This window comes from Acanthopagrus latus, chromosome 10 (genome assembly GCF_904848185.1).
Source record: "Acanthopagrus latus isolate v.2019 chromosome 10, fAcaLat1.1, whole genome shotgun sequence".
In the NCBI taxonomy this organism is placed as follows: Eukaryota; Metazoa; Chordata; class Actinopteri; order Spariformes; family Sparidae; genus Acanthopagrus; species Acanthopagrus latus.
Window position 1 is genome coordinate 17,632,680 of NC_051048.1, and position 22,667 is coordinate 17,655,346.

The following is a 22,667-nucleotide window of genomic DNA, read 5'->3' on the forward strand; positions in this document are numbered from 1 at the left end:
TAAAAAGAGCAATCATTAAGGGTTGTTTTTTTTGTTTTTTTTTGGCCTTTGTATGGCTTTATTGATTTGACCAATTTTGAACGCCTCTACCTTTCCTACTCTACAGCACTGAAATAAAAGTTTGCTAAAAGTTTAAATATTTCATGTTGGATGTTTTCAGTACTGCATGTCATGGCTCTACTTACAATACAATATAATAACTTCTCCCACTTGGGTGCTCTCTGTCAAATCAAACTAAAAGACACTTGCCCACCGGGCAGAGCGGATGGGTAAGCCACTGCTCAGCAGCTCAGAGCTCGGCTGAAGGTTTTGGTGCACCTCCTGGAGGAATAAACACCGGAATCACATTGGATACTGAGCTGATACGAAGCTGTGTACCAACAGAAGGAGAGACGGAAAACTATCGAACTTTCAGGAATAAAATGGGGATTCTTTACTCCTGTTTATTAACTGACTGCAGCAGTGATCCGCAGAGGTGGCCTCCATCTTTGTGTATTTACATACTGTACTACTGACAGCTGACTGGAGCTGGAGGGGAAACATACTTTACATCATGCACATAACATTACAGAAAGGAGAGAGGAAAAGAAGAGAGGGAACCATCTATATTACGGTTAACACACATTTACTTAACCTGGCTGTTTGGGAAGGTTAAACCACCATGCAGGTCTATCAGACATGACTCAGGCACAAACGTTCACAGTTGAGGAGACGCTTCGAGGATGTATTCATGTTAAATTTTGTCTTTAAGCTAAGCTAACCTGTAGCTGAATTTAGATAACAAATTAGCTGCTGTCACTGCCAACAGCTAGCTATTTAGGGTCAGGCTATTTCTGGTGGAAAAAGCATTCATTTCGCAAAGTTTAGCGAGCGGCAGAGGGCGAGTTATGGGCCTACCCAGGATGCCATTTGGTAGCACAAGTGTTTCTTCACCCATAAGTTATTTAAAGTAATCATCTTTTAACAATTTCTATAACTTAGGGCATGGTCTATTTCTGGTAAGATAAAAGAAACAACTTTTTTGAACTGTCACACATGCATAAACCAATGACACCAGGTTAACAGCACCTTTTTTTTTAGGCTTTATTACAAAACAACATGACAAAACAATACACTTTTATGTCGAAATCCACAAAACAAAACGAAGGTGACAGTAGCTTTGTGTCCGGAAAAGTCCATTCTGTGAGGCCGAAATGAGTCCCACGTCCTTTAGAAAAACCGCCTGCCTGTGAACACTGATGGATCACCTGCCGTGCGTCTCGAGCTATCCACACTGACGCGTGTCTGATAGGTGACAATCAGCCCCATCATCCTCCGGACCTCTGCGGCAGTGCAGGCAGGGACAGCCCCGTCACACTCACTGTGGCCCATCTGAGGGCTCCGCCGTGAATTCACGGTTCCTTAGTCTCTGACAGGACCGGTGCGGTCTGACTTGTTAGTCTATGGCTCAGCAGTCCTTTGGTGCCTTTGGACCCTTCAAGGTCTGGGATTTGAGTGGTGTGTCAAAGAGAGAAATAGAAACAGCGAGACGGAGAGGTGCTGACAGATTCAAAGTGCACTTTTCTTTTGCAGTGCCGTCAGGAGGAGAGAATGCAACAACAACAACAGAAGTTAAGGAGAAAGACAATATGGCTTTTCCATGTCTACACATGTAGACATTTCATCTTTGATTCTTTGTAACATTTAAAAAGCGTGATGTAACGCTCAGCTTCACGTCCACAGTCGACTCCAGACTGCTTCTATTTACAGTTTGTATTTACATCGGAAACATTTATTTAGCTGTGGATCTCATCCTGAGTGACAACACTGGAACGAGTTTTCTGTCTCGCAGTCTTTTTCACCTCGTCTCTCTCTCTCAGCACATCGACATAAACTCATTATATATTTCTCATATATCTCTGTAGTCTCTCGTCATGCCACAGCTCCCATCCAAAGGCATTTGGCAGTAGCCACTTTGCATCCCTCCCAGTCGCATTCAGTTTTTGGAGGATGCTAAATGGTGTAATCATCGGAACCTTTATATCAGCTCTTCATATCGAACTTTCTTCACACTTAGCTAACGGTGCGGGTGATTTAAACATGGGAAAGCTGGCCAACTCCTCCTCTAGTCCTTTCATCCCATCCCCTACCCCGTCCCCCAGCCCCTCATCCACCTCGTCCCCCACCCCCGACTCCCTCTCCAGCCCTTCGGACCTCCCCCTCTCCCTCTCCATCTCCCCCGTCCTTCCATCCAGCATGTCCGCAGCTAAAATTTCAGTGGTGAACTTCAGCCCGCTGCTACTTGTGTTGCAGGAATACAGAGAATTCCCGTGGCCATTGCTGGGGTTGCTGTGGATCAGGGTGCCGCTGTAGCTGTTGCCATGGTGACCGCCATTACCCTGGTTGCTGAGGAGCGTCGTAGACGTGGTTGAGGTTGCCGTCCCATTACGTTTTTCCGTCAATCTGAAGCCCTCAGACATCAGGCTTGCACTGCTGGGCGACTGTGGCGTGGCCGAGGAGCCCAGCAGGTCCCGCCCCTTCTCTGATGACAGCGAATTATCCGGCAGGTGGTGGCCCTGGCGACTGAGGCTACGCCGACGCATCACAAAGCAGACGAGAAACACACCAAGCAGTGAACCACCGCAGAAGAAAAGGATGTAGACGGCCAGGACTTGACGACCTCCTGCTGTCGCCACCGTTCCTCCAGCAGTGGGGCCTCCTAATGTCAGCTGATAGGCCGCTCTGCGACAGGGAGTGGGGTCTCTGACACCTGGTCCCGCCTCCTGGAGTAGAGTGACACGACAGAGAAGAAGAGACAATTGTTTTATTTGTTTGAGTTGAAGTAAAAATTAAAGGTGCAATATGTCCAAATTTTATTTCATTAAGTCATTCAGTAATTTGTTCAAAATGATCAACAGAATGTGAAGAAATTACAGTTTTGACATTGCAGTGTCTACATTGTGTTGCATACATTTCTTCTGAAGTTAGCATGATAGCCAGCTAGCCAGTCTCCACCAGCTCCTGTGTTAACAGCAACAGCAACACTCCCCCGATACACTGATCCCCCAGTTAGGACTACTAACTGCACAGCTAGCTGAGCTAACTAGCTAACTCTAGTTAGCAACAGATATTCTTGTGATATACTGCTCCCTTTTTGTTTTTTTACAATGAAATTCTACCTATTCGTACATATTACACCTTTAAGATTTGATATGAGAAAGCCATCATTCTCCCATTTATGAAAATCACATATGTAGATGACAGTTAATAATAATAAAATAGATGAAGGATATTTAATTTTATCATTAAAATGGAAAAGAATTTGAAAAAATTGTGGCAGTTAGTTTCCAAGTCTATATATTTGAGGAATCAGTTGTGTAATATATTTGCAGCTGACGCTGTACTTCCCATGTATTATTTCCTTATAACAGTAGGAAAAAGTGGCACAAATAGGTTTCAGAACGTTTCGCCTGTGTACCTGGCATGTGCAGACGTATTTTCCGAGGCTTTCCTCTGTGACAGTCACCTCCAGGTCAGAGTGGTGCTGCCTGGTGTGTCTGTGGGGAGGGTGCTCCCAGCTGCAGGGCCTGGGAGACAGCTGGACACATGGCAACAGGAGGCGCAGGCCCACAGACACCTGCAGCTCTCTGATGGACGGACTGCAACGCCCTGGAGGAGAAAACAAGCACGGAGACGGAAGAGGGTTGAAGGAGAAACAGGCATGGGAGCGCATCGGCCACCTCTGAGTGTTAAGAAGGAGATGCACTCACCGTCTGTGTCACACTTTCTCAAGGCTTCATCTATCGCATCCCCTGGACCAGGCCTGGACACACACACAAATTGCAAAGATTTACTTGTTTTTATGCAATTTGATGCTTTTATTCTGGTATTGTTCTTTCTTTTTTTCCCTGCTGGTTACACTAAATGACTGCAGGGCTTAAAGGAGCACTACGTAGTTTTGGAGAAGACATTCAAACCTTAATATTTACAATGTTAGTGAGGTAACAGTACCATCTCAGAAATGTATTTTTTCCATGACTGAATAAACAAGCTGTTCTCAAAGAAAAATAAGGTCCCCGAACCTACATAATGCACCTTTAACAACAATATTTAACAGCGATATTATTCTTTGTGTTCATGTCATATTCTGATATCATTTTTATTGATGATTTGTTGGCACATTTTTCATTTTGTTAGCAGTGGTAAAAAAAACATTTCCTGACCTGCGTTTCCAAAATGAACACAACCCTTGTATACGACAGCACTTGATTTTTTTTAACTTATAAAATGTGTTGGCAGAATCTCGGTCCCTTGTTAAAGCTTTGAAGCAAAACGACTAACGAGCACGCTATAAAGAAAAGTGGGTCAGTCTTTACACATAACTGAACCATTTTCTAACCCTGTTGCCTGTCTGCCTTTGCTTTTTCGTTTTCTGGAAGCCCTCCAGTTCATTGTGATATTCCTGTAGTACTCACTCGGCTGCCGTGTGCCTGCAGGCTGTCTCGGCTGCGCTCCACACACAGCCCAGGCCTCTGGCTCTGGCGCACACCTCGCAGCTGGGATACAGAGCGCAGCCTTCAGCCTGGACGCGAGCCAGAGACAGAGGGCTGCCCACCAGAGCCCGGCCCTGGAAACACAGGGAACCGTTCACAGAAACACTGAGTAATACAACAGGTATTCTGGGCACTTTTTATGTCTGTGTGTTTTTGCGCAGTATGAGTGTGAATTAATTTGTAAATGCTCTACCTGGTGCAGTAATATGTTGTTGACGGGCTCCTGGGAGGTGAACAGAGGAATCTCCTGCAGTAAGGTGGCGTTCTGGCCCACCACTGCCACCCGGTGGAGCTCCCCGCGGTCTGCAACACACAAACACAATTCAATCGAAAAAAAAGCTCCTCTCTTTCACAACCTTCCCAAAGCTTTAACTCTGTCTTTGAAAAAAACACTTTGCATGTCTCTTTCAGCTCCACCTGTTCCAAGGTGCAGCACCGCTCCTCTGCGCTCCTCCCCGCTGCCCGTCTGCGTCACAGCCAGCTTGGTGTAAGCGATCCCCTTTCGGACCAGCAGGGGCGCTGCCGTAACGGTGTTCTCCATCAGGGGGTGGTCCCTCACAAATGTCAGCACCTTGTCGGGAAGTTTCAGGGAGGACTCGAACCCTTCAGCCTTTAGAGCGCTGTTCAAACACTAAAAAAGAGGGAAAAAAGGAACGTCTGAGTCATTTCTGACTGAAAGGCAGAGATTGTGATGGTGCATATACGCAGTAGTTGTGCAGGTCGCACAGGTTGGTACCTGGCCAGGCCTCGGTGTGGGGACCGGTTCAGGGTTGATCCAGTTCTCGCAGGTCTTTTTCAGCTCTTTAAAGGGACCGTCCATCACTTTGTTGATGTCAGAGAGACTGAAGACACACACGGCCGATAACTCCTCACGCTCCCTGAGGAAAAAGAAGCGGTTAACATTCAGCCACAATCGTGCTACTTTTGAGAGAAAAGAGTCGTATCAGGAGATAGTCGTATCAAAAGATAGTTTTGGGAAACACAAAGTTATTATGGCTTTGGTTTTCTTTCGCGTACCACTGCGAGGTGAACAGTCCGTAGAAGTGCGTGCTGCCGGGGTCGCCAGGTGTGTGCTGCGTGGTGAAGACATCGGTCAGGATGTTGTAGCGCTGACCGCTGGGTTTGTCCTCACACACCAGCTCGGCCTTGAGGAAGGTGGTCCAACGCCGCTGCAGAGTCTTCATCCCTCCCACGTCAGACTGGACGGACAGGGGGAAAGAGATTAAGCCCGACAGCGAACTCGCACAAGGCGATCAATCAGCGGCACAGTCAGGACGTCGGGTTACCTTGCAGACTCGTGCCACCCTGGGCACTTTGACTTTGGTGTAGAGGTCGTACTCTTTGGCCACTTCGGTGAAGAAGAAGTAGATCTTGTCGTCGTCCCCTGTCGGGTTGCTCTCTTGAGACTCTTCTATGAAGGCCGAGCTCACAAACTCCGGGTCTGAGAGAGACACACACACAGAAACACACAGACAATTTGACATTTTTTCCCCGTTTGCGTCGGAGCGTCTGTGCGTGTCGGCGTAAGTGAGTGAGCCTGTGCGGGACGTGAATGCGCGTCTCACCGCTCAGCCAGTTGATGGATCGCTCAGTCCGGATGCGCTCCTGCTCCGGGCCCGTTGCCCGGGAGATGTCGAACAGCGTTCCCAGGAAGTTACTGGTGGCTGCTGTGTATAGGGTTCCACCTAGTACAAAAGAAACAGGCTGTGATTTACAGAAAATAGCACGAAAGTAACACCAGACAGCGAAGAATCAAGTATATAAATCTCTTCTACCTGCCATCACAGCTGTGTAGTGCTGGCTGGGCTCAAAGGGACACTTCCCCTTCCCCGTCTCCATCTTCACCCCTCCCTCCTCGGCGCTCTCCAGGGTGAAGGAGGAGAGCTCCTGGAGGACGACAGGAAAGGCGAAAGAGGAGTTAGAAGGGCGGCACCGAGTTACCACACGAACGATGTAAATCATGCAGAATATTCCTTTATTCTATTGTCTCGAATGTTGTCTGCTTTAAATGTCGCTATAATGGACTGTAATCTTCTCCTTATATGCTAAAAGCTTCGGTGACTTTGGTGCTCAAAGTACCTTCCTTAAAATGTCACTCGCAACAATACATCTAAAATGCTTTTGTTGGTTGACTGGCACCAAATATTCCTCTAATAACTAGCGGGTAAGTGTGAAAAAACAACTAAAAGGTTTGATTGCAAAAATATTCACTGCAACAGTAAGAGAACAGCATGTGTGCGAGTGTGTGAGAGTGTGTGTGTGTGTGTGTGTGCGCGCCTGTCCGTTTGGTGAAGGACTTGGAATAATACGCTGCCCTAAGATGTCTCTTACATTGTAAGTGTGAACTTACACATGCAGGCACACATGTCACACACATACAGATGCGCACACACACACACACACACACACACACACACACACACACACACACACACACACACACACACACACACACACACACACAGAAACTAACCAGGAAGGCGCACTGGGGGTCGAAGGCGTAGGTGCCGCACACGTAGATGCGTCCGTTGCCCAGGAATTCCAGCAGACGGATGTAGTTGTGGCAGTCAACCTGCAGGGGGAGACAAAAGCCAGGAAATAAAGACAAGCCAGAACGCTCACTGCATGCGTTATATGCATCCGCTTATTGCATTATGCATTAGATCATCAACAGGTGACATTTAACATATGTGAAACTGAGGGTTCACTTTCATTAACCAGAAAAACCATCATCTTGCTACGTGTCAGAGTCGGTGTTGCACATTTTATAGAAGTACATATTTAGTTTGAGAACCAAAAAAAACAAGTCTGTTTCAACCGTGATTGGCCTGACAAACCAACACAAATAAGTGGTCCTGTAAGAACCGCACTGGGCTTGAGGGGAAAGGTTGGAGTAGGATTCTGGGAACAGCTGGCGTATCAATGATTCTGATCGGAAACTGGAGACCCCCACTGCTGGGACAGACACATGAGACCCCCACTGCTGCCAGCAGAGATCATCCATACTAACTCACACTAACGCAGGCATGCCAACTGCAACTTAAGACCACGCATGCTCAAGCACGATCAACACACAATGAGCACACTCCTTGGTCCGCCTCATAAACACACAACAGTGGTGATGCACACACTGATCTCTCCTCGCTTTACGCATATTCAGGCCACGCCTTTTATGGAAAACACGACTCTAGTCCCTCCCTGGTTACCATAAAACCATGACGCAGGCAATGTTTTCAGTCAGTGTGTGTGTGTGTGTGTGTCTTTGTGTGTCATCCTCAGTGAGCTCCAGGCCTGAGTCACCTTCGCCAAGGGACCTGATCCTCTCTGATGCCCAGATCATGTCACCCCAAATCAGCCCCCACCACCACCACACACCACCAGCCCTCACAGCGCTACAGCTCCACGTGAGACGGACCGAGAGCCAAATGGGGGGCGGGGGGGGTTTGGCTCAGCCTGGTAACAATGGGATCAGATCGGGATTAGCCATTTCATTGGTCCAAATTAACCTCATTCATTTTTAATAAGCTTCATTCACAATCTGGCATGGGGTGAATCGAATGGCTCTTTTCTGTTCAATTCTATTCTATTTCACTCTGCTCTGCGTGAGGGTGCTGGAGATAATAATTAACATTACACTCCGCCACGTTAACAGCTTCTGTGATTTTTTAGAGCTCGCTGTGGGAATTAAATGTCCCACCGCCGAAACTCTGACAAGCTTTCACGCCGACCAACACCTGCGGACTAAAGGCAATTTCGTGATCATTGCGGAGCATTACAATTCTCTGCCTCCATTCTGCACTTGGTTCTCTTCCTCTCTGGTGCAAACTTAATCCTCCATGCATGACTTTCTCTGTTTTCCATCAAGAGGGATGTTACTCCGCCGAAGTTCCATGTTATCATATCATGTGATATTACCGTTAAACTACTTCAGTAGATCTGTAGTTTCACATCAGCGATGGATCAAATAAAAAGGCGCAGCTCTCTACAGCCTTTTTGGTGTCTTTCAGCTCAATGTTTTGGTTTTTAAGACCCTCAGCTTTCCTGTTTTGGTTCACTGTCACTGATCAGCAATGATAAACCGACTGAATGCATTTCGTTGCTTTAAATAATAATATGTTCCTCAGGAGTCTGGGGAAACAAAAACAGGCTTTTTGCTGGCATGTTAGCACCAACATCTGCAGAAGGAATCCAAATGTCAATGTTGTGTTAAATATTGATTGAAATATTGGAAAAAGCATTAATTTATAGAAACTTGACATCTTTTGTGGCTTCAGAGAAAGCTACATGTAACCTGATAGACTGCCTTCAATGATGCCACTCAGTGGCTAAGTTGCATTGTGGGTAATAAGTCTGTGAGGTTAAGAGAAGGAAGAAAAACGAGTGGAGAACAGGTCATTTCTTTGGTTCTGCTGTATCTAATTCCATCATCTGTTTTCAAAAACTGTCCATAATGATCCCAACAGTGTTATAGGAGCGCCACTGCTTTTCCACAACCAGTCACCGACTGTACCCACAATGCAACAGCTGGAGGCAATATTTTTCGGATTACTTGCGGCTCCCTCTGGAGCCACAGAAAGCTTTTAAATTTCTGTTTTTATTGATAAAGTTGTACGCCCGTAGACCCGTAAACACACTTCAATGCGTAAAATTGGTGGCTACACGTCGAGTGTTGAAAGGCAGCACAAAGCCGTGTGTGTTCAGGTAAACAACTCTTCAGTCGCCACTAAATCATAATCACTGATGAGTCACAGTGGGTGACATCTGAATTAACTGGAGAACATTTAATGTTAGAGTTTCTCCTGCAGGATGGGATTTCGTGAGCTACCTTACGAGTCTCAAAAAAGGCTATATATTCATTCTGCCTTATTCTGACACTCTCTGTGGTCTATGGTCTTGCCTCTCTAATCTTGATCCACTTTTCTCCCTTAGTTTGACAATTGCGATCAGCTACAATTCTTCCCGTTCCTGTTCCCGTCCTTCTCTCCCCCTCTCCTTAATCCTCCTGACTCGCACTGTAATCTTGTAATCAATGTTTTCTCAGACAAAAAACAAAATCCTCACCCCTTCTCTTTCCTGCCTTTATCAGTCTTTCGCCTCTTTGTCTCATCACAGGAGAAATCGGAGCGCTGTGCTGAGGACGACCTCAGGATTTGACCTCGTTTCGCCCCGGACCAACGGCGTTTTTCAGGAATTTTTGCGCATCGTCTGCTCATTAGAGTCGTTTCAGATAGGATGCTGAAGCTGGGAGTGCCCAGTTAACTGTCACAACCGATGAGTCATTAAGACGTTACTCAATTGACACGGTCCCAGTGTGCGGCTGGTTTACTGTAAGCAGTTTGGTGGATGTCCTATTATAGCTTGGAGCATAATGGGATGTACAGCCTGAGTGTATGGTACGCTCTATTTAATCACTTTCCGCAGACAATCGCCGGACATCTGTGACTTCGCACACACCCTCTCTTACTCTTACTCTCTCTGACTCAACACGCGCGCACACGACACACACACACACACACGCACGCACACCCCTGATGAGGTCTTGGCACAAATCCCAGAACTTCCCATCCGACGCCTGACAGCGCCGGGTCGTGACACCACACAAAAATACCGTGTCTGTGCTGCAGCACAAAATACGGGCCCCATCACACATTTCGAATGTCTGAGGCAAATTGAATCCAATATATCAGCTTTCATTCGAATCTTAATCTTTCCACAGTTTTGGTTAAAAACTGGTGTGACGGATTTAATATTCAATAACCAAATCTCGAAAGATTCACGACGGCAGAATTAATTTGGAGTTCATAAGCGATTTATGAGCTGCAGTGTACATTCAAATGGTACAAAATGTATTGTCCAGGCATCGTCGAGTCAAACAGCCTGTTCCTGTGTGAGCACAATTTTTTGCTTTGTTCAGTTAAATAAAGTATTACAGAGTGAGACAAAGGAAGAAGGTGTGTGAGGAGTTCACACACACACACACACACACACACACACACACACACACACAGCTCTCACCTCTGTTTTTCCCTTTGCCACACAGGACCTCCTCTTCTCCTCCGGCACATCCCAAACAATCTGGAAGAGACAATAAGGATAAGTCACTCGTCAGTCAGTCATTAGACTCACCACAGCAACTCGCCACAGGTTCCTGTATGTTGCGTTATATTATTCGATGAGTTCAACAGTAGAAGCTTTTGCAATTAATCACCATCCATTTGCAGTGAAATAGAAAAGAGATTTTCTGGCATCCTGGCCCACTTTATCCAATCAGGACAGACAACTCCATTAAGATTTTCAGTTTACTATCAGAGAGGAGTAATGGAACCAGAAAATAGTCACATTTAAGACGCCGGAATCAGAAAATGTCACACAACCTTCCTACCTTCTGCGGCGCTTGGCCCAGTTTGTTGGTGTCCACGGCCAGTATGGCGTCCCTGGCGCCCAGGAACAGCATGCCTGATGAGGGGTCCAGCAGGAAGGTACTGAAGTTGCCCACGCCTCTGAACTCCGCGGGGCCGAGAATCTTTTGGTCTGCGGAGCAAAGAGAATAGAGAGGGGAGGTGAGATTTTCAACATCCAGAGGGCAGTCGTGCTGCTGTCCGTCATCCAAAATTGATTTTAAAGGGGGCACTCGCGAGGTTTACCGGAAAACGGCTTGCTGCAAATCCCGAAGATAAATACGTTCATCAGCTCATTCGCTTGTGTAGATGTGAGAGTAAGTGGTTGACAGGATGAGGTAAACCAGACACCATATTGAATATATTCTCAGAGAGAGAGATGAAGAGATAAAGAGGGAAGAGGGAGAGCGACCCTGGTTTCACCCTGCCCTCTCACACAATCACAGCCACAGATCAACTCCTTTAATCCCTCTCAGTCTCCGTCACCCTTTCTCTCTCTCTTCTTCATAGTCACACACACGACAATCATCAACTCCACTTCGTTGGTCTCCACATCCCTCCCTCACCCTCCTGGGTGTCTCTCCAGCTCCCTCGGTTTTAATGTCCCCTTACATATCTTAACACAGATTTAAACCCACTGCTGAGGAGAGAAACAATAAACTAAATTATGCATATTATATAATAAATAAATGTGTAGTCCGTACTATATTTGTCTCTTCAATCTCACAGCTATCGTCTGAATCAAATCCCAGAGCTTTCGGATTGTGTTCCAGCTCTTGTTTGTTCACTCAGTCTCTCCCTCCTACTGTCATCATCAAATACAGGACAAAGCATATGTGTGTGTGTGTGTGTGTGTGTGTTCATATCGCAGCTGCTGGGAGGAAAGACCACAGCTGTGTACAGAACATCCACGTGTGTGTGTGTGTGTGTGTGTGTGTGTGTGTGTGTGTACACAGGGAACCCCCGCGTGCGTGCGAAGGATTCCTACAACGCCGACCTTTGCCGACCTTCGCGCTAAAGGACAGAAATGTTTAGAAAGATTCATAGCGACTCATTTCCAAATGTGGAATATGGTGGTGGGTTTTCCGGGTTTTTCGGACCACATAGACCGGAAAAAAACAAACAGGCTACAAAGAGAGGGAACCCATTGTGGTGCAGATTAACTCATCAGCGGGATAGATTAGAGACCAGCGCTAATGAACAAAGCCTGTGATCTTAATTTAACCTCAAACAAACCATCAAGAGCTAAAGATGATATTACATATTACTTATTACACATTACTCAGTGTGTCGGCACGATTAATGGAGCGTGACCAATGACAATAACAAAGCCTACGCCCATGTTTGTGAAACAAGATGCCGACTCAATCTCAGATACCGTGTTAGTCAGTGCACAGTCATCTACGAACGCTGACATGTTCATCTGCAACACTTAACGCCGTATTGGGATTCATACAAATTACCATATTGGCTCATAAAGTACTTATGCAAGCTTTATTCTGCACAGATTATGTTCTACATCGCCTAGTCTCCCAATAAACTACTTGCTGGTGGCAAGTTGGAATGGTGTTTTATTAATCATTAACTTATGTTTTGCTCAATATGGGCCTTATTAGGTGGCAGCTAGTCACAGTCTCATAATAACACTAAATATGGCCTATTCTGATGTAAGAAAACACACCTCTAAATTACGTCTTTGTAGCTGAGAGTTGCCAAAAAGCAAAGCAAGGTCTGATGACTAATTCACCTGCAGAACGTGCACTTAATAAGTGCCAAACTTTATACAGCAGACTTACCCAAAGTCATTTAATCTGTATTACGTATATCACAACAGAATGAAATGAGACATAACTTTGGCTGGGCAATATGTACGATAAATATTGTTAATCGTGATATGAGACTATATATCGTTATCATCATTAGATTTTGGATATCGTTATATCGTGATATGACATAAATTGTGTCTAATTCTGCTAATGCTTTGCCAAAGCACCAGAGGTCATTCCTACAATGTTGTTGCAATATTGCAAAGTAGTACCTTTTTTTTGTCAACCATATTGTTTGTCATCCAGTCCTTACATTTGTGAACAGATGTCAAAATATCGAGGTATCTATATATCATGTATCGTGATGTGTCCCTTAAATATCGTTATATCGAATTTGGGCCATACCGTCTGGGCTTACACTTGAATGGTGAGGAAAGACAAACCTCTCACAGCTTAAGGCAGCCAGACCAATATTAACTCACTGCAGCTGAGTTGTTTTTTTTGTTTTTTCTATGATCTCTTAAGTAGCATTATCATCCATAATAAACACCCAGCCTCAAACACTCACACACAAACACGTTCTACTCTGCTTAGTCTCCTCGCTTCAGAGAGAATAACGTGCCCATGAATGGTAGACGGGAGGAGAACAAACAGCATTCCATTCAGTAATGGGCTTTTATAACTCACGTGTTGTTATGGGAAAGCAGAGAAGAGTTATAAGAAAGGAGGGAACAAAAGCACCTCTCCTGCACACACCCTGTATTATTCTGCAGGCAGAGGAGCAGATTCAAAAGCAAAACCGACGGGAGCTGAAGTCTGAAGCATCAGTTATTTATTCAGCTTCATCAAGATAATTAATAAAAGCACTTTACTGACTTTTAATTACTGTTAGAAATGAAATCAAATGACATGAAAGAGAATGTACTTTGAGGAAAAATCCTTTTGCGGAAACAATGTGTTATCTGTTGACTAAAAGATTTAAACTGGCCCCGTCATCCTCTGCTGCTGTTATGGTGAATGGGACTCAGAGTACCATGTCAGGGTATTCTGATTAATGGCACTCTGCGCTGACATGGTTTTCCACTTAGCGACTGTCTGTGTTGTGAAAAGAAGAGAGAGAGAGAGAGAGAAAAAAAAAACAAAAAACGAAGCTCCCGACAAACTGACATCTGGCCGTAACCAAATCACAGACATGTTCTCCATCCAGACCCCCACCAATCCATCCAGTCAGTCTGTGTCTGTTTCCCGTAACATTTCACATGTATGTCATTTCTCATTCACTAAGAAGCCATCTGTTCGGCTAAAAGCCTCCAGGCGGTCCGGTAGTGAGCCGCTCTCTGATTTGCTCGCGCGGGGAATGCACTTCCTGAAAATCAGCCAATGCGGGAGATGAGGGAGATCGCAGTCTGTCGAGGCAGATGCGTTTGGCAGACAGAACACACACACACACATTCATGTTTAAGTGTTCCCCATGCACGGTAAAGCTGCTGATATGATGTGCACATCTGAGAAGTTTCCCCCGTGTTGCCCTTGATTAAAAGTTTCCCTTCACTTTCTTCACACCCCGAGCTAATAAAATAAACACATCGCTCCTCAATCTGTCAGTCGAAGCCGACTTGGACTGAAAAACGGAAGGAGATGAAAAAGTGAAGTGACAAAAAAAAAAAAAACACTGGAGACCTTGCAGTCCCCGTCCTCTCTCCTTCAGCGTCTTCCTCCTTTCATACTCGCATCCCTTCTGTCGCTCCTCGTCGTCGGCTCTGTCATCCATCCATCCTTTCATCACCCCGCAGCCTCACGCCTGAAAGACAACGCTTCTCCCTCACTTTTCACACAGCCTGTGTCCACTCACACACACACCCCCACACACACACGCATGCGGCAGAGTTGACGTGAGTGTGAGTGACACAGGCCAAAGGCAAGGTCTTGGAAAGATGTCCTTGTGCGCTGGTCTTCGCCGGCTGTGACTGCACATACACATATACGCACACACACAGGGCCACCACCTGCTGTGCAACCTAATGTAGAGAGATGACTCCTAGAGCTATACCATCTGCCCTTACCTCACACACACACACACACACACACACACACACACACACACACACACACACACACACACACACACACCTCTAACCCTGCACATCCGGGCCACAGAGATGACATAAGACATGCAGTTTCTCCTTTTTCCATCCCTTGCTTCTCTTGTGTCCTCACGACGACGTGCGCAGCTGTTTGTTAGAAGCTCTTTATGAATTAATTTGATTTGGCATGTGTTGCACGGGAAGAAGAGGAAGAGGACGCTCTGCGGGTTGGGTCAGTGCCTCCTCTTTGACAGCAGGCGGGGGGCTGCAGCTCACCATGTATCAAATATCACCTCCTGCCTGGGTGTCTTTGTGGCCTGCTCGTAGCTCACCCATTCATGTGTGATGTGCGGAACAGATGTGCATGTGTGGTGGTAACGTTGTCAAATCGATACAAGGGACATCAGGACAGATTTTAGTTGAAAATATCTATAAATTTGATTTTAAGTATGTGCGCACTCCGCTATGGAGTGAGGTAAATATGATGGTTCCTCTGTACGCTGAATTAACAAAGACTGAGAGCTGGGATGCCTACTGTAAGCGTGTTCTACCAAATTAACTCTTGTGATTTTAGAGTCATCTCCCATTGCACTCATGAGACTTTTAATTTGAGCAAGCATTGTTCTTTCAGGGTCGAACCGAGTCCAATGCCCCTTGTCCTCTGATGACACAGGCGACATTTTTCTTGTTTTACTCAATCAAATAAACCCTCTGGGGTTATTTTTTTATTATCTTTTAAAAATTTTTTGGCCACATTGGGGCAGCAGAAACAAGTAAACGCTGACAAATTATCACAAATGTGTTTGCAAACCGTTAATTAGTCGATTCAGGAGACAAAGAACCAACACTGGGTCGTGCTGCTGTCCAGCGAGTGAATTCAAGTCTAACATTCTCTCATTTTGTCCTCCACTAGCTCCTTTGGGAACATCTGGCTCATTAGCTACTGAATGCCCCACCATGTTTGCTAGCCAGCCGCTAGCTTTGTCCGTCTGCTGTTGGACAACAGCACACAAAGCTGTTTCACAGTGTATAAGCGCTGTTTAACAGCAAAACAGCTGCTCGCTATGGCTGAAAAAAAAAACAAAAAAAAAAAACGTTCACGTTCAGTGAGGCTGAGCCAGAAACCAAGACAAAAAGCTGAAGGGTGCTAAAATGCAACAATCCTAAGGGGAACGGCAGAGTCTCATTAATCACTGAGAGCGACGCATTTAAAGGTACTCTTAATAAGTCGATCGCTTTTAAACAACGAAGTATGAATCTGACGACAGGTGCTGCTGTGTTAAAGAACAGCCATGGCACACTCTGTCCTCCCTGCATGAATAATAATCAAAAATAGAGCAGAGGTTATTAAAGTGGTTTATAAATGCTGTGACACAGCGGGGGTGTAAGTGGGATGATACACAAAATACAGGATTTACCCATAAATGAGGAACTTCGCATTAAAAATGATTCGGAAAAAAACCTGGTGACCTTATATGCTGATAAAAAAAAAATCACACCCAGGATATATTCTAAAAAGCGACTGGTGTGTGTATAAATGAATAAGTAGTCCTAAAATACAAAATCCTCTCCCCTGCCATGAATCATTCATTCATTATACATTAAACATGACTGAGAGGCAGCCAGGGAGAGAGACCAACAGAGTGTGTGTGTGTGTGTGAATGTGTGTGTGTGTGTGTGCATGCATGCGTGTGTGTGTGTGTGTGTGTGTGTGTGTGTGTGTGTGTGTGTGCCGTGTCCATTAAGGGTTTAATAAACTGGCTTTTGCTCTGGGGGACCAACCCTGGTCTCTGGCTGCAGGGCATTGTGGGATTGGCTCAACCAGGAAGTGATAAATTATACACCTCCCTCCCATCATGTGTCAATCAAAACTGACGGGATGGAGAGAAGAGATGCAGAGAGGCATACACATGCATGCTCCTGCCCCCACAGTCTCTTGACGCGCGCGCACACACACACACACACACACACACACACACACACACACACACAGCCCCTACGGTGAGACAGGACACAGCTGCATGATCAACAAAGTCCCCACACTCTGCGGTAGCACACATTTATAGCACCATCATCCACTCAGCTCAATGCCGTTTTCCAGCTGCGGTTTCCTCTGAATTGTTCCGCAGCAGTCAGACAGATGTACTCCACAGGTCGAAAGGAGACAACAGCTTTTGGCAGATTGTCCCATTAGACAGCAGAACCCATTAGCAGGCTGCCCTAACACTTCAGCATGCATTACGATGAGTGAGAGCAGACGTGCAGCACCACCCAAAGCGAGACAACCATCCTGTCATCTACACACAGGTATAAGTCTGACTGTTTTTTTTTTTTTTAAATAGAACATACATTCAACAACAAAAAAAAGATGAGGACTTATTTTGCCAACACTGTTTTAGTTTTTCAGCTGAACAACTACACTTAGTACTACATCTTATTTTTAGCTGTGCAGTCTCCTATCTTCTGATACTTTGTGTATCACATTTCACATTAAAAGGTCCTCTATCAGGTTCATTTTCAGGTGCATACTTTAAATTGAGTCGTCTACCAGATAATCCTTCCTGTTCAAGAGATGCATTAGTTTTTCATAATGCATCTCAATAGGGGACCTTCATTTTTTTCATTTCATTATGCCTGAACAAATCCTGTTTGCACACCTCCACGGGCAACTTTGCAGCTACCAGGGAGATTTCAATGCAACATTACGTAGACACTGCCATTTTGTGCCAATTTTGCTAACGCTGTGATCCGACCCTCTCGCTGCAGTTACACAGTGCATGGGGAGGATGGATTGATTGATTGCTAGATTGCATTTTAGGCATGTACAGCGAACACTTTTGAGAATGTGCAGCCGACTAACTTAAAATAGAAGCAGCATCATTATTATGTTTACAACAGAAAAGTGACTTCCACTGAATGTTTTGTCTGCTGCACAGACGTGGTTAAGCTTAACATAAGCAGGAGCTTCATATGAGTATGATTTACAACAAGAAAAATATCATGTCTGCTCCAGCATCCAGACAATGAAAACAGTTACTGAGATTTTGTGTGTGTGTGTTTGTGTGTGTCTAATGTTGGGTTAACCCCTTCTGATTGTTCCTAAGTGGCTCATTGTCTTTACTTTGATTGATGACAGAAGTCAGCTATTCAGGCATATCCTGTGTCAAGAGCTGTGTTAAAACACAAGAGAGAGGGAGGCTGAGTGTTCAGCGGAGGGTTTCTCAGAACATGATTTGAAAACACCGAAACACGCAGATAAATATCTTCGCCTGCATCTGTTGTTTAGACAAGATATCTTCCCCCTAGACTTCCTGCTCGTCTCTGACCTTGGTATGACAAAAAAAAAAAAATCTTTAATCGGTGCGCTTGTGTGTGTGAGAGAGACAGAGATCAAGGGAGAGTAAGTGAAAAGAAAAAGACAAGCCTCCTCTTGTAGTGGTCACAGTCAATTTTCAACCCTTTTTTGCTCAATAAAGAGCCTCACAAAGGCCTCAAAGCATCAAAGCTGTGTCCTCCTCGGATCTCCTGAGTGTGATCGTTTAGTAATCATTTAGCTCCCGTTAACGTCGGGCGACGCAGCCGAATGCTGCAAAAGGCCCGGAGCGCGGCATCTGCGTGGCATTTTAGAAAAAAGTTAATTTCGCTGAAGTGTGCGCAGCTGTCATTTGGTTCATTACGTTGCAAACATGTTGGAGTGAGCGGCATCCAGGGAGACAAGCCTTTCTTTGAGATCGTATTCAAATTGTATATTCAATAGGAGCAACATCAGAGCACAGGATGAGAGATGAGATGCACCAGTGTCGCTTCCTGCTGCAGCGTAATAAAACCAATATATGAACAAACCTACCATACAGAACACAAATGTCACTGTTAACTCACAGCTGAGAACACATAAACACTGTAGGGTCTTAAAGTAAGGGCCTTCTAACAGCTTATTCTGCCTTCGAGGTTCAGTTTATTAGAGCCACAGTAAAGGATCGCCTGTGTGCTAGCGTGCCTGCAAATTTCATCAGCTCCGATGTGAAACCTTTTATGGCCACTTTAATAGAATACAAAAACCAATTTTGCCCATGAAATGAATGTCTAAATGAAAAGAAACAGTTTGTCCTATCAGAGTTAAAGTGTGTGCGTGACTGAGTTGATTTCTCAAGAGTGGAAACAGACAAGTGGGAGTGCACACAACAACTGTTCGCACCGTTCACAGTGAGTCGAGACGGACTCAGGGGTTGTGTTTAACAACACAGATGGTGCCTTTTCATTTAAGTCGGGCGACTGCAAACATTTGAATGTCGTGTTGCTATCTTCTCTGCCTGTACTCGCGGCAGAACTGCTAACCGTGAGCCGAAAACGCAATAGGACCGACTGGAGATGCGGTTCAGGCGTGTGTGAGCCGACCAATCAGAGGAGACTTGGTATTCGGGAGGGCGCACTCACACTTGGCCAGTTGCTCCATATTGTTGATTGTCCCTACTCCCCCAGTCCTCCGGTGCCCTGCACTCACATTGCTCTGGCTGCAACCTGTAACCTCTTATACGTATGTCATTACGCGGTGGTGCAGCCGCATCACAATGGAGGACGACGCAGAGAACATGACCTCACTGACTTTTTTATGGCTTATTTTGTGTCGTTTTTGTCACAGGCGGCCTTCTCACTTTCCTGGATTCCTTGATTATGCAAGACGTCTGCATGATTTGACTCCATGTCCATGTTGCACACTCGTGTTTGTGCTCGTCCAGGAGCAACTGTACCGTGCCGAAGCACAGCAGAGAGGGAATACAGTGTTGCCCAACTGAGCCAAATGAGAAAACGTTTCGAGGGTTAACGCATGAAAATCTATTCTCATGCTAACCTAAAAATAAAAGCATCAACCTGAATGTTATCATAAAACATCTCCTTTTATAGCTTCACAGCCAACTAAAAAAAAAAAAGTAGCTCATTAGACAGTGGTACCCACTTTGTAATACACATCTGCTTTCTCCCTCCTCTCCACTCAGAGGTGAAGACATCAAATACACCAGATGACCCTGACACACTGCTGGCCTCTCCTTTGAGGTTCTGCTTCACTGGGAGCAGCAACACACACACACACACACACACACACACGCACACCTGTCCTGAGGGAAGTGGAGGATTACGAGGCAGAGAGAAAGCAGGCTGAGAGAGGAAGACAACACAAGGACCCTGAGAGAGGAGGAAATAAAGGTTGTGGGGAGGAAGGAGAGGAGGTGGCTGGCTGCACACCTCCACCACCAAACGCTCTACTCCTCTTCTTCCGCATCTCTTTTTTTTTTTCTTTTATCATTCCCCGTTTCCTCCCGGGGTGTGTGTTTTTATATTTGGATGAACTCTGATGCAAAAAAAAAAAAAAAATACAGATACTGAAAAAGGAATTCCACCGTGTGAATCCACATAGACATACATTCAATTCCCTTACACCCCCCCCCACCTTCTCCCAGTTTCCATTCCAACCTCCCACAACCTCTTCCACTTCCCTAATTTCCCTCCCACCTCTCCCCCTCTCTCTCCCTCTCTCTCTCTGGCTCTGGGTGATAAGCAGTAGCACTACTAATCAGGCTTGCCCTAAATTCGCCCATGCCCTGCAGGATTAGCATGTGCGAGAGTGGGAGAAGAGTGTGCGTGTTTCTGTGTGTGTGTGTGTGTGTGTGTGTGCGTGCGCGTGTATTGGTTTAGAAGCCGGCGCCTGCAGCGTCCGTCGGCCCTCACACACTTCCTTCGTGCACACCGAGCCCGGTGTGTATGAGAATGCGAGGGGAGGGCTTCAGCATGAATGAGTCACTGAGTCAACACGGCGCTGGTATTTTTATCTTACTGTAAGTGAAACTGTACCGCTGGATATAATAAAGCCATCTCGTTGCATAATATGAATATCTCATCATGTTTATCCGACGGAGTGATGAATATTTTAATATCAAGGAATACGAGGCCTTTTGAAAAGTGGTCGTGTGTAATCAAAGAGAGGAGGGAAGAGGCAGGAGAAAGATGCATAACATATAAATATTTGTATAGAAAGTTAGTCTACTGTATTGACTTCTGGGGGCTGGGGCATTCTCCAAATAAATAATGCAATTCGGCTTTCGATTTTAAGGTTGTGATTTGATCACATTTTCGATTTATACCTTTTTTTTCCACATGGTGCCATCTTTTTGCAGCTTTTTGTGCATATTTCTTTGGACGTACTGCTCCCATAACCTGCTTTTAATTCATGATAACTAAAATCAAAAGCTTAGATTGTATTTTAATTCCGAATAACCTGTTGGTTTGAAAAAAAATGTCTGGTACGATCACTGAAATCTTGAAATCGCACTCAAGTTTTACTCGGATTTCTTCGCAATGAGACAAAACTGGCAGCATGTCGGGCTGGAAACACTGTTGCTGTGTAATCCGGTAACACCTTTCAAACAAAAGGGACACAGTGCTCACCTGCCCGGCTGTGTTTAGGTTCTGGCCGGCGGACTCAGACTAAACAGTGAGACAATCTGTGTGTCTTTAAAAGCCAAACGGAGCCGGAGCAGCCATAACATCTGTCACAGTGGGACGGTTGTTCTCGTCCCTTTTCCTGTTTTTGTGACTTGTAATTGCGGCACTGGTGCTTGTTATCATATTTCACACCTCTGCTCCACTGCACTGCAGAGAGATGGATTACACTGTAAGTTCAGGAGTTGTCTGAACTTGGCTGATGGTTTCATTCAAATGACTGCTCAAGGCTCACAGAAATAAAAAAGATCCAATGAGAGAAGTAAACTAATGATCTGGATGAGCGGCACGACCAATTCGATAGACGACATTACGCAACCGTGCCTTGTGTTGACTTTTGTTACTTTTGATTATCTTCTACTTCAGATAGGATTTTGAACCCTCTGATGGCATGTTTTTGTGTTTGCCGCGGGTTTTCTTATGTGGTTGTATCTTCTCGTATCTTGCCGTCGCCGTCTCCTTCCTGCTCACCTCACCTCTGTCCCCCCCCCCGACACTCACCTGTCTCACATCAGCCTCGTTAGCGACGCCCCGCTCCCACCGCCTCCACCTCACCCCCCTCGTTAGCCCAGTTTGAATTTAAGTCTCTTTCTTTCATTTCTCCTTGTTGAGTCATCTTTTCTCATCTCGTTTCCGTCCTGTGTCTTCCCCGCCCTCCACCTTCCCGCCCTCTTGCGCTCCCTGCGCTCTGGGTTTGTTCCCCATAGCTTTTACGGTGTTCTAATCCATTTTTGTTTTACTGTTCGCTTTTCTGGATCCTCTCTGTCGGCAGCCTTTTTTGTCTTAATCACATTTTGGGTTTGGGATTACTGGAATGTGGTTGGCGGCTTTCATTAAGGTTCAGTTTTTTGTCGTTTTTCGCTGCCTCCGTGTCTTCATCTGGGTCTGACAACACTAGTTACATAGGTACTTTTACTTGCGTCACTGCAAAACACCACTGAAAGCAGGCTGTAAAACTATTACCTGTTTGCTAAAAGAGGATTTAAGTTGCTTGCCATTTAACCCTGGCACATTAGTCATTTTTAGAAGAGAAGATGAAACTTACATCTTCATTTTCATGAAGGGGGCTTGTCAGAGGGAAGTGCTCCGGTCTCTCTTCCACCTACAACTCTTTGCATCAGTTGCCAAAAAATCTATTTCTGTGTGTTCCCTGCGCTCTGGTGATGACAGTGCGTCCCAAGTGGTTCGGGAGAATATAATTCAGCTGGGTGACGAGAGTTTAAACGCCTCATTGTCAGCAGCATCCACTGCGCTGAAGTGCAAGAGGCCGCCAGACTGTTTTCGCTCCCGGCTCTATGGCTGCTATTCTGTGGCTGACCTCTGACCTCCCTGAGGAGGGATGAACGGGAAAGAGAACTTCTCTGCGGGGATTGGCCAGGTGGGTAGTGTTCT

At 45.6% G+C, this 22,667-nt stretch overlaps 1 protein-coding gene across 1 annotated transcript in view; it reads right to left on the bottom strand.

Annotated features, from left to right (window-relative positions):
* Positions 1-1,058: 1,058 nt before the first annotated feature.
* The window catches only part of sema4f (sema domain, immunoglobulin domain (Ig), transmembrane domain (TM) and short cytoplasmic domain, (semaphorin) 4F), a 59,434-nt gene continuing 37,825 nt past the window's right edge, over positions 1,059-22,667 (bottom strand). Inside the window, exons 2-15 of the mRNA XM_037113222.1 lie at positions 10,915-11,063; positions 10,548-10,607; positions 7,006-7,104; positions 6,308-6,419; positions 6,098-6,217; positions 5,819-5,973; positions 5,550-5,731; positions 5,269-5,410; positions 4,950-5,163; positions 4,726-4,835; positions 4,455-4,606; positions 3,750-3,802; positions 3,458-3,648; positions 1,059-2,762 (exon numbers count right to left, since the gene is read on the bottom strand). Coding sequence (XP_036969117.1) covers positions 2,031-2,762; positions 3,458-3,648; positions 3,750-3,802; positions 4,455-4,606; positions 4,726-4,835; positions 4,950-5,163; positions 5,269-5,410; positions 5,550-5,731; positions 5,819-5,973; positions 6,098-6,217; positions 6,308-6,419; positions 7,006-7,104; positions 10,548-10,607; positions 10,915-11,063 — 2,471 coding nt within the window. The 3' untranslated portion in view covers positions 1,059-2,030. The remainder of the gene's footprint in view (positions 2,763-3,457; positions 3,649-3,749; positions 3,803-4,454; positions 4,607-4,725; positions 4,836-4,949; positions 5,164-5,268; positions 5,411-5,549; positions 5,732-5,818; positions 5,974-6,097; positions 6,218-6,307; positions 6,420-7,005; positions 7,105-10,547; positions 10,608-10,914; positions 11,064-22,667) is intronic.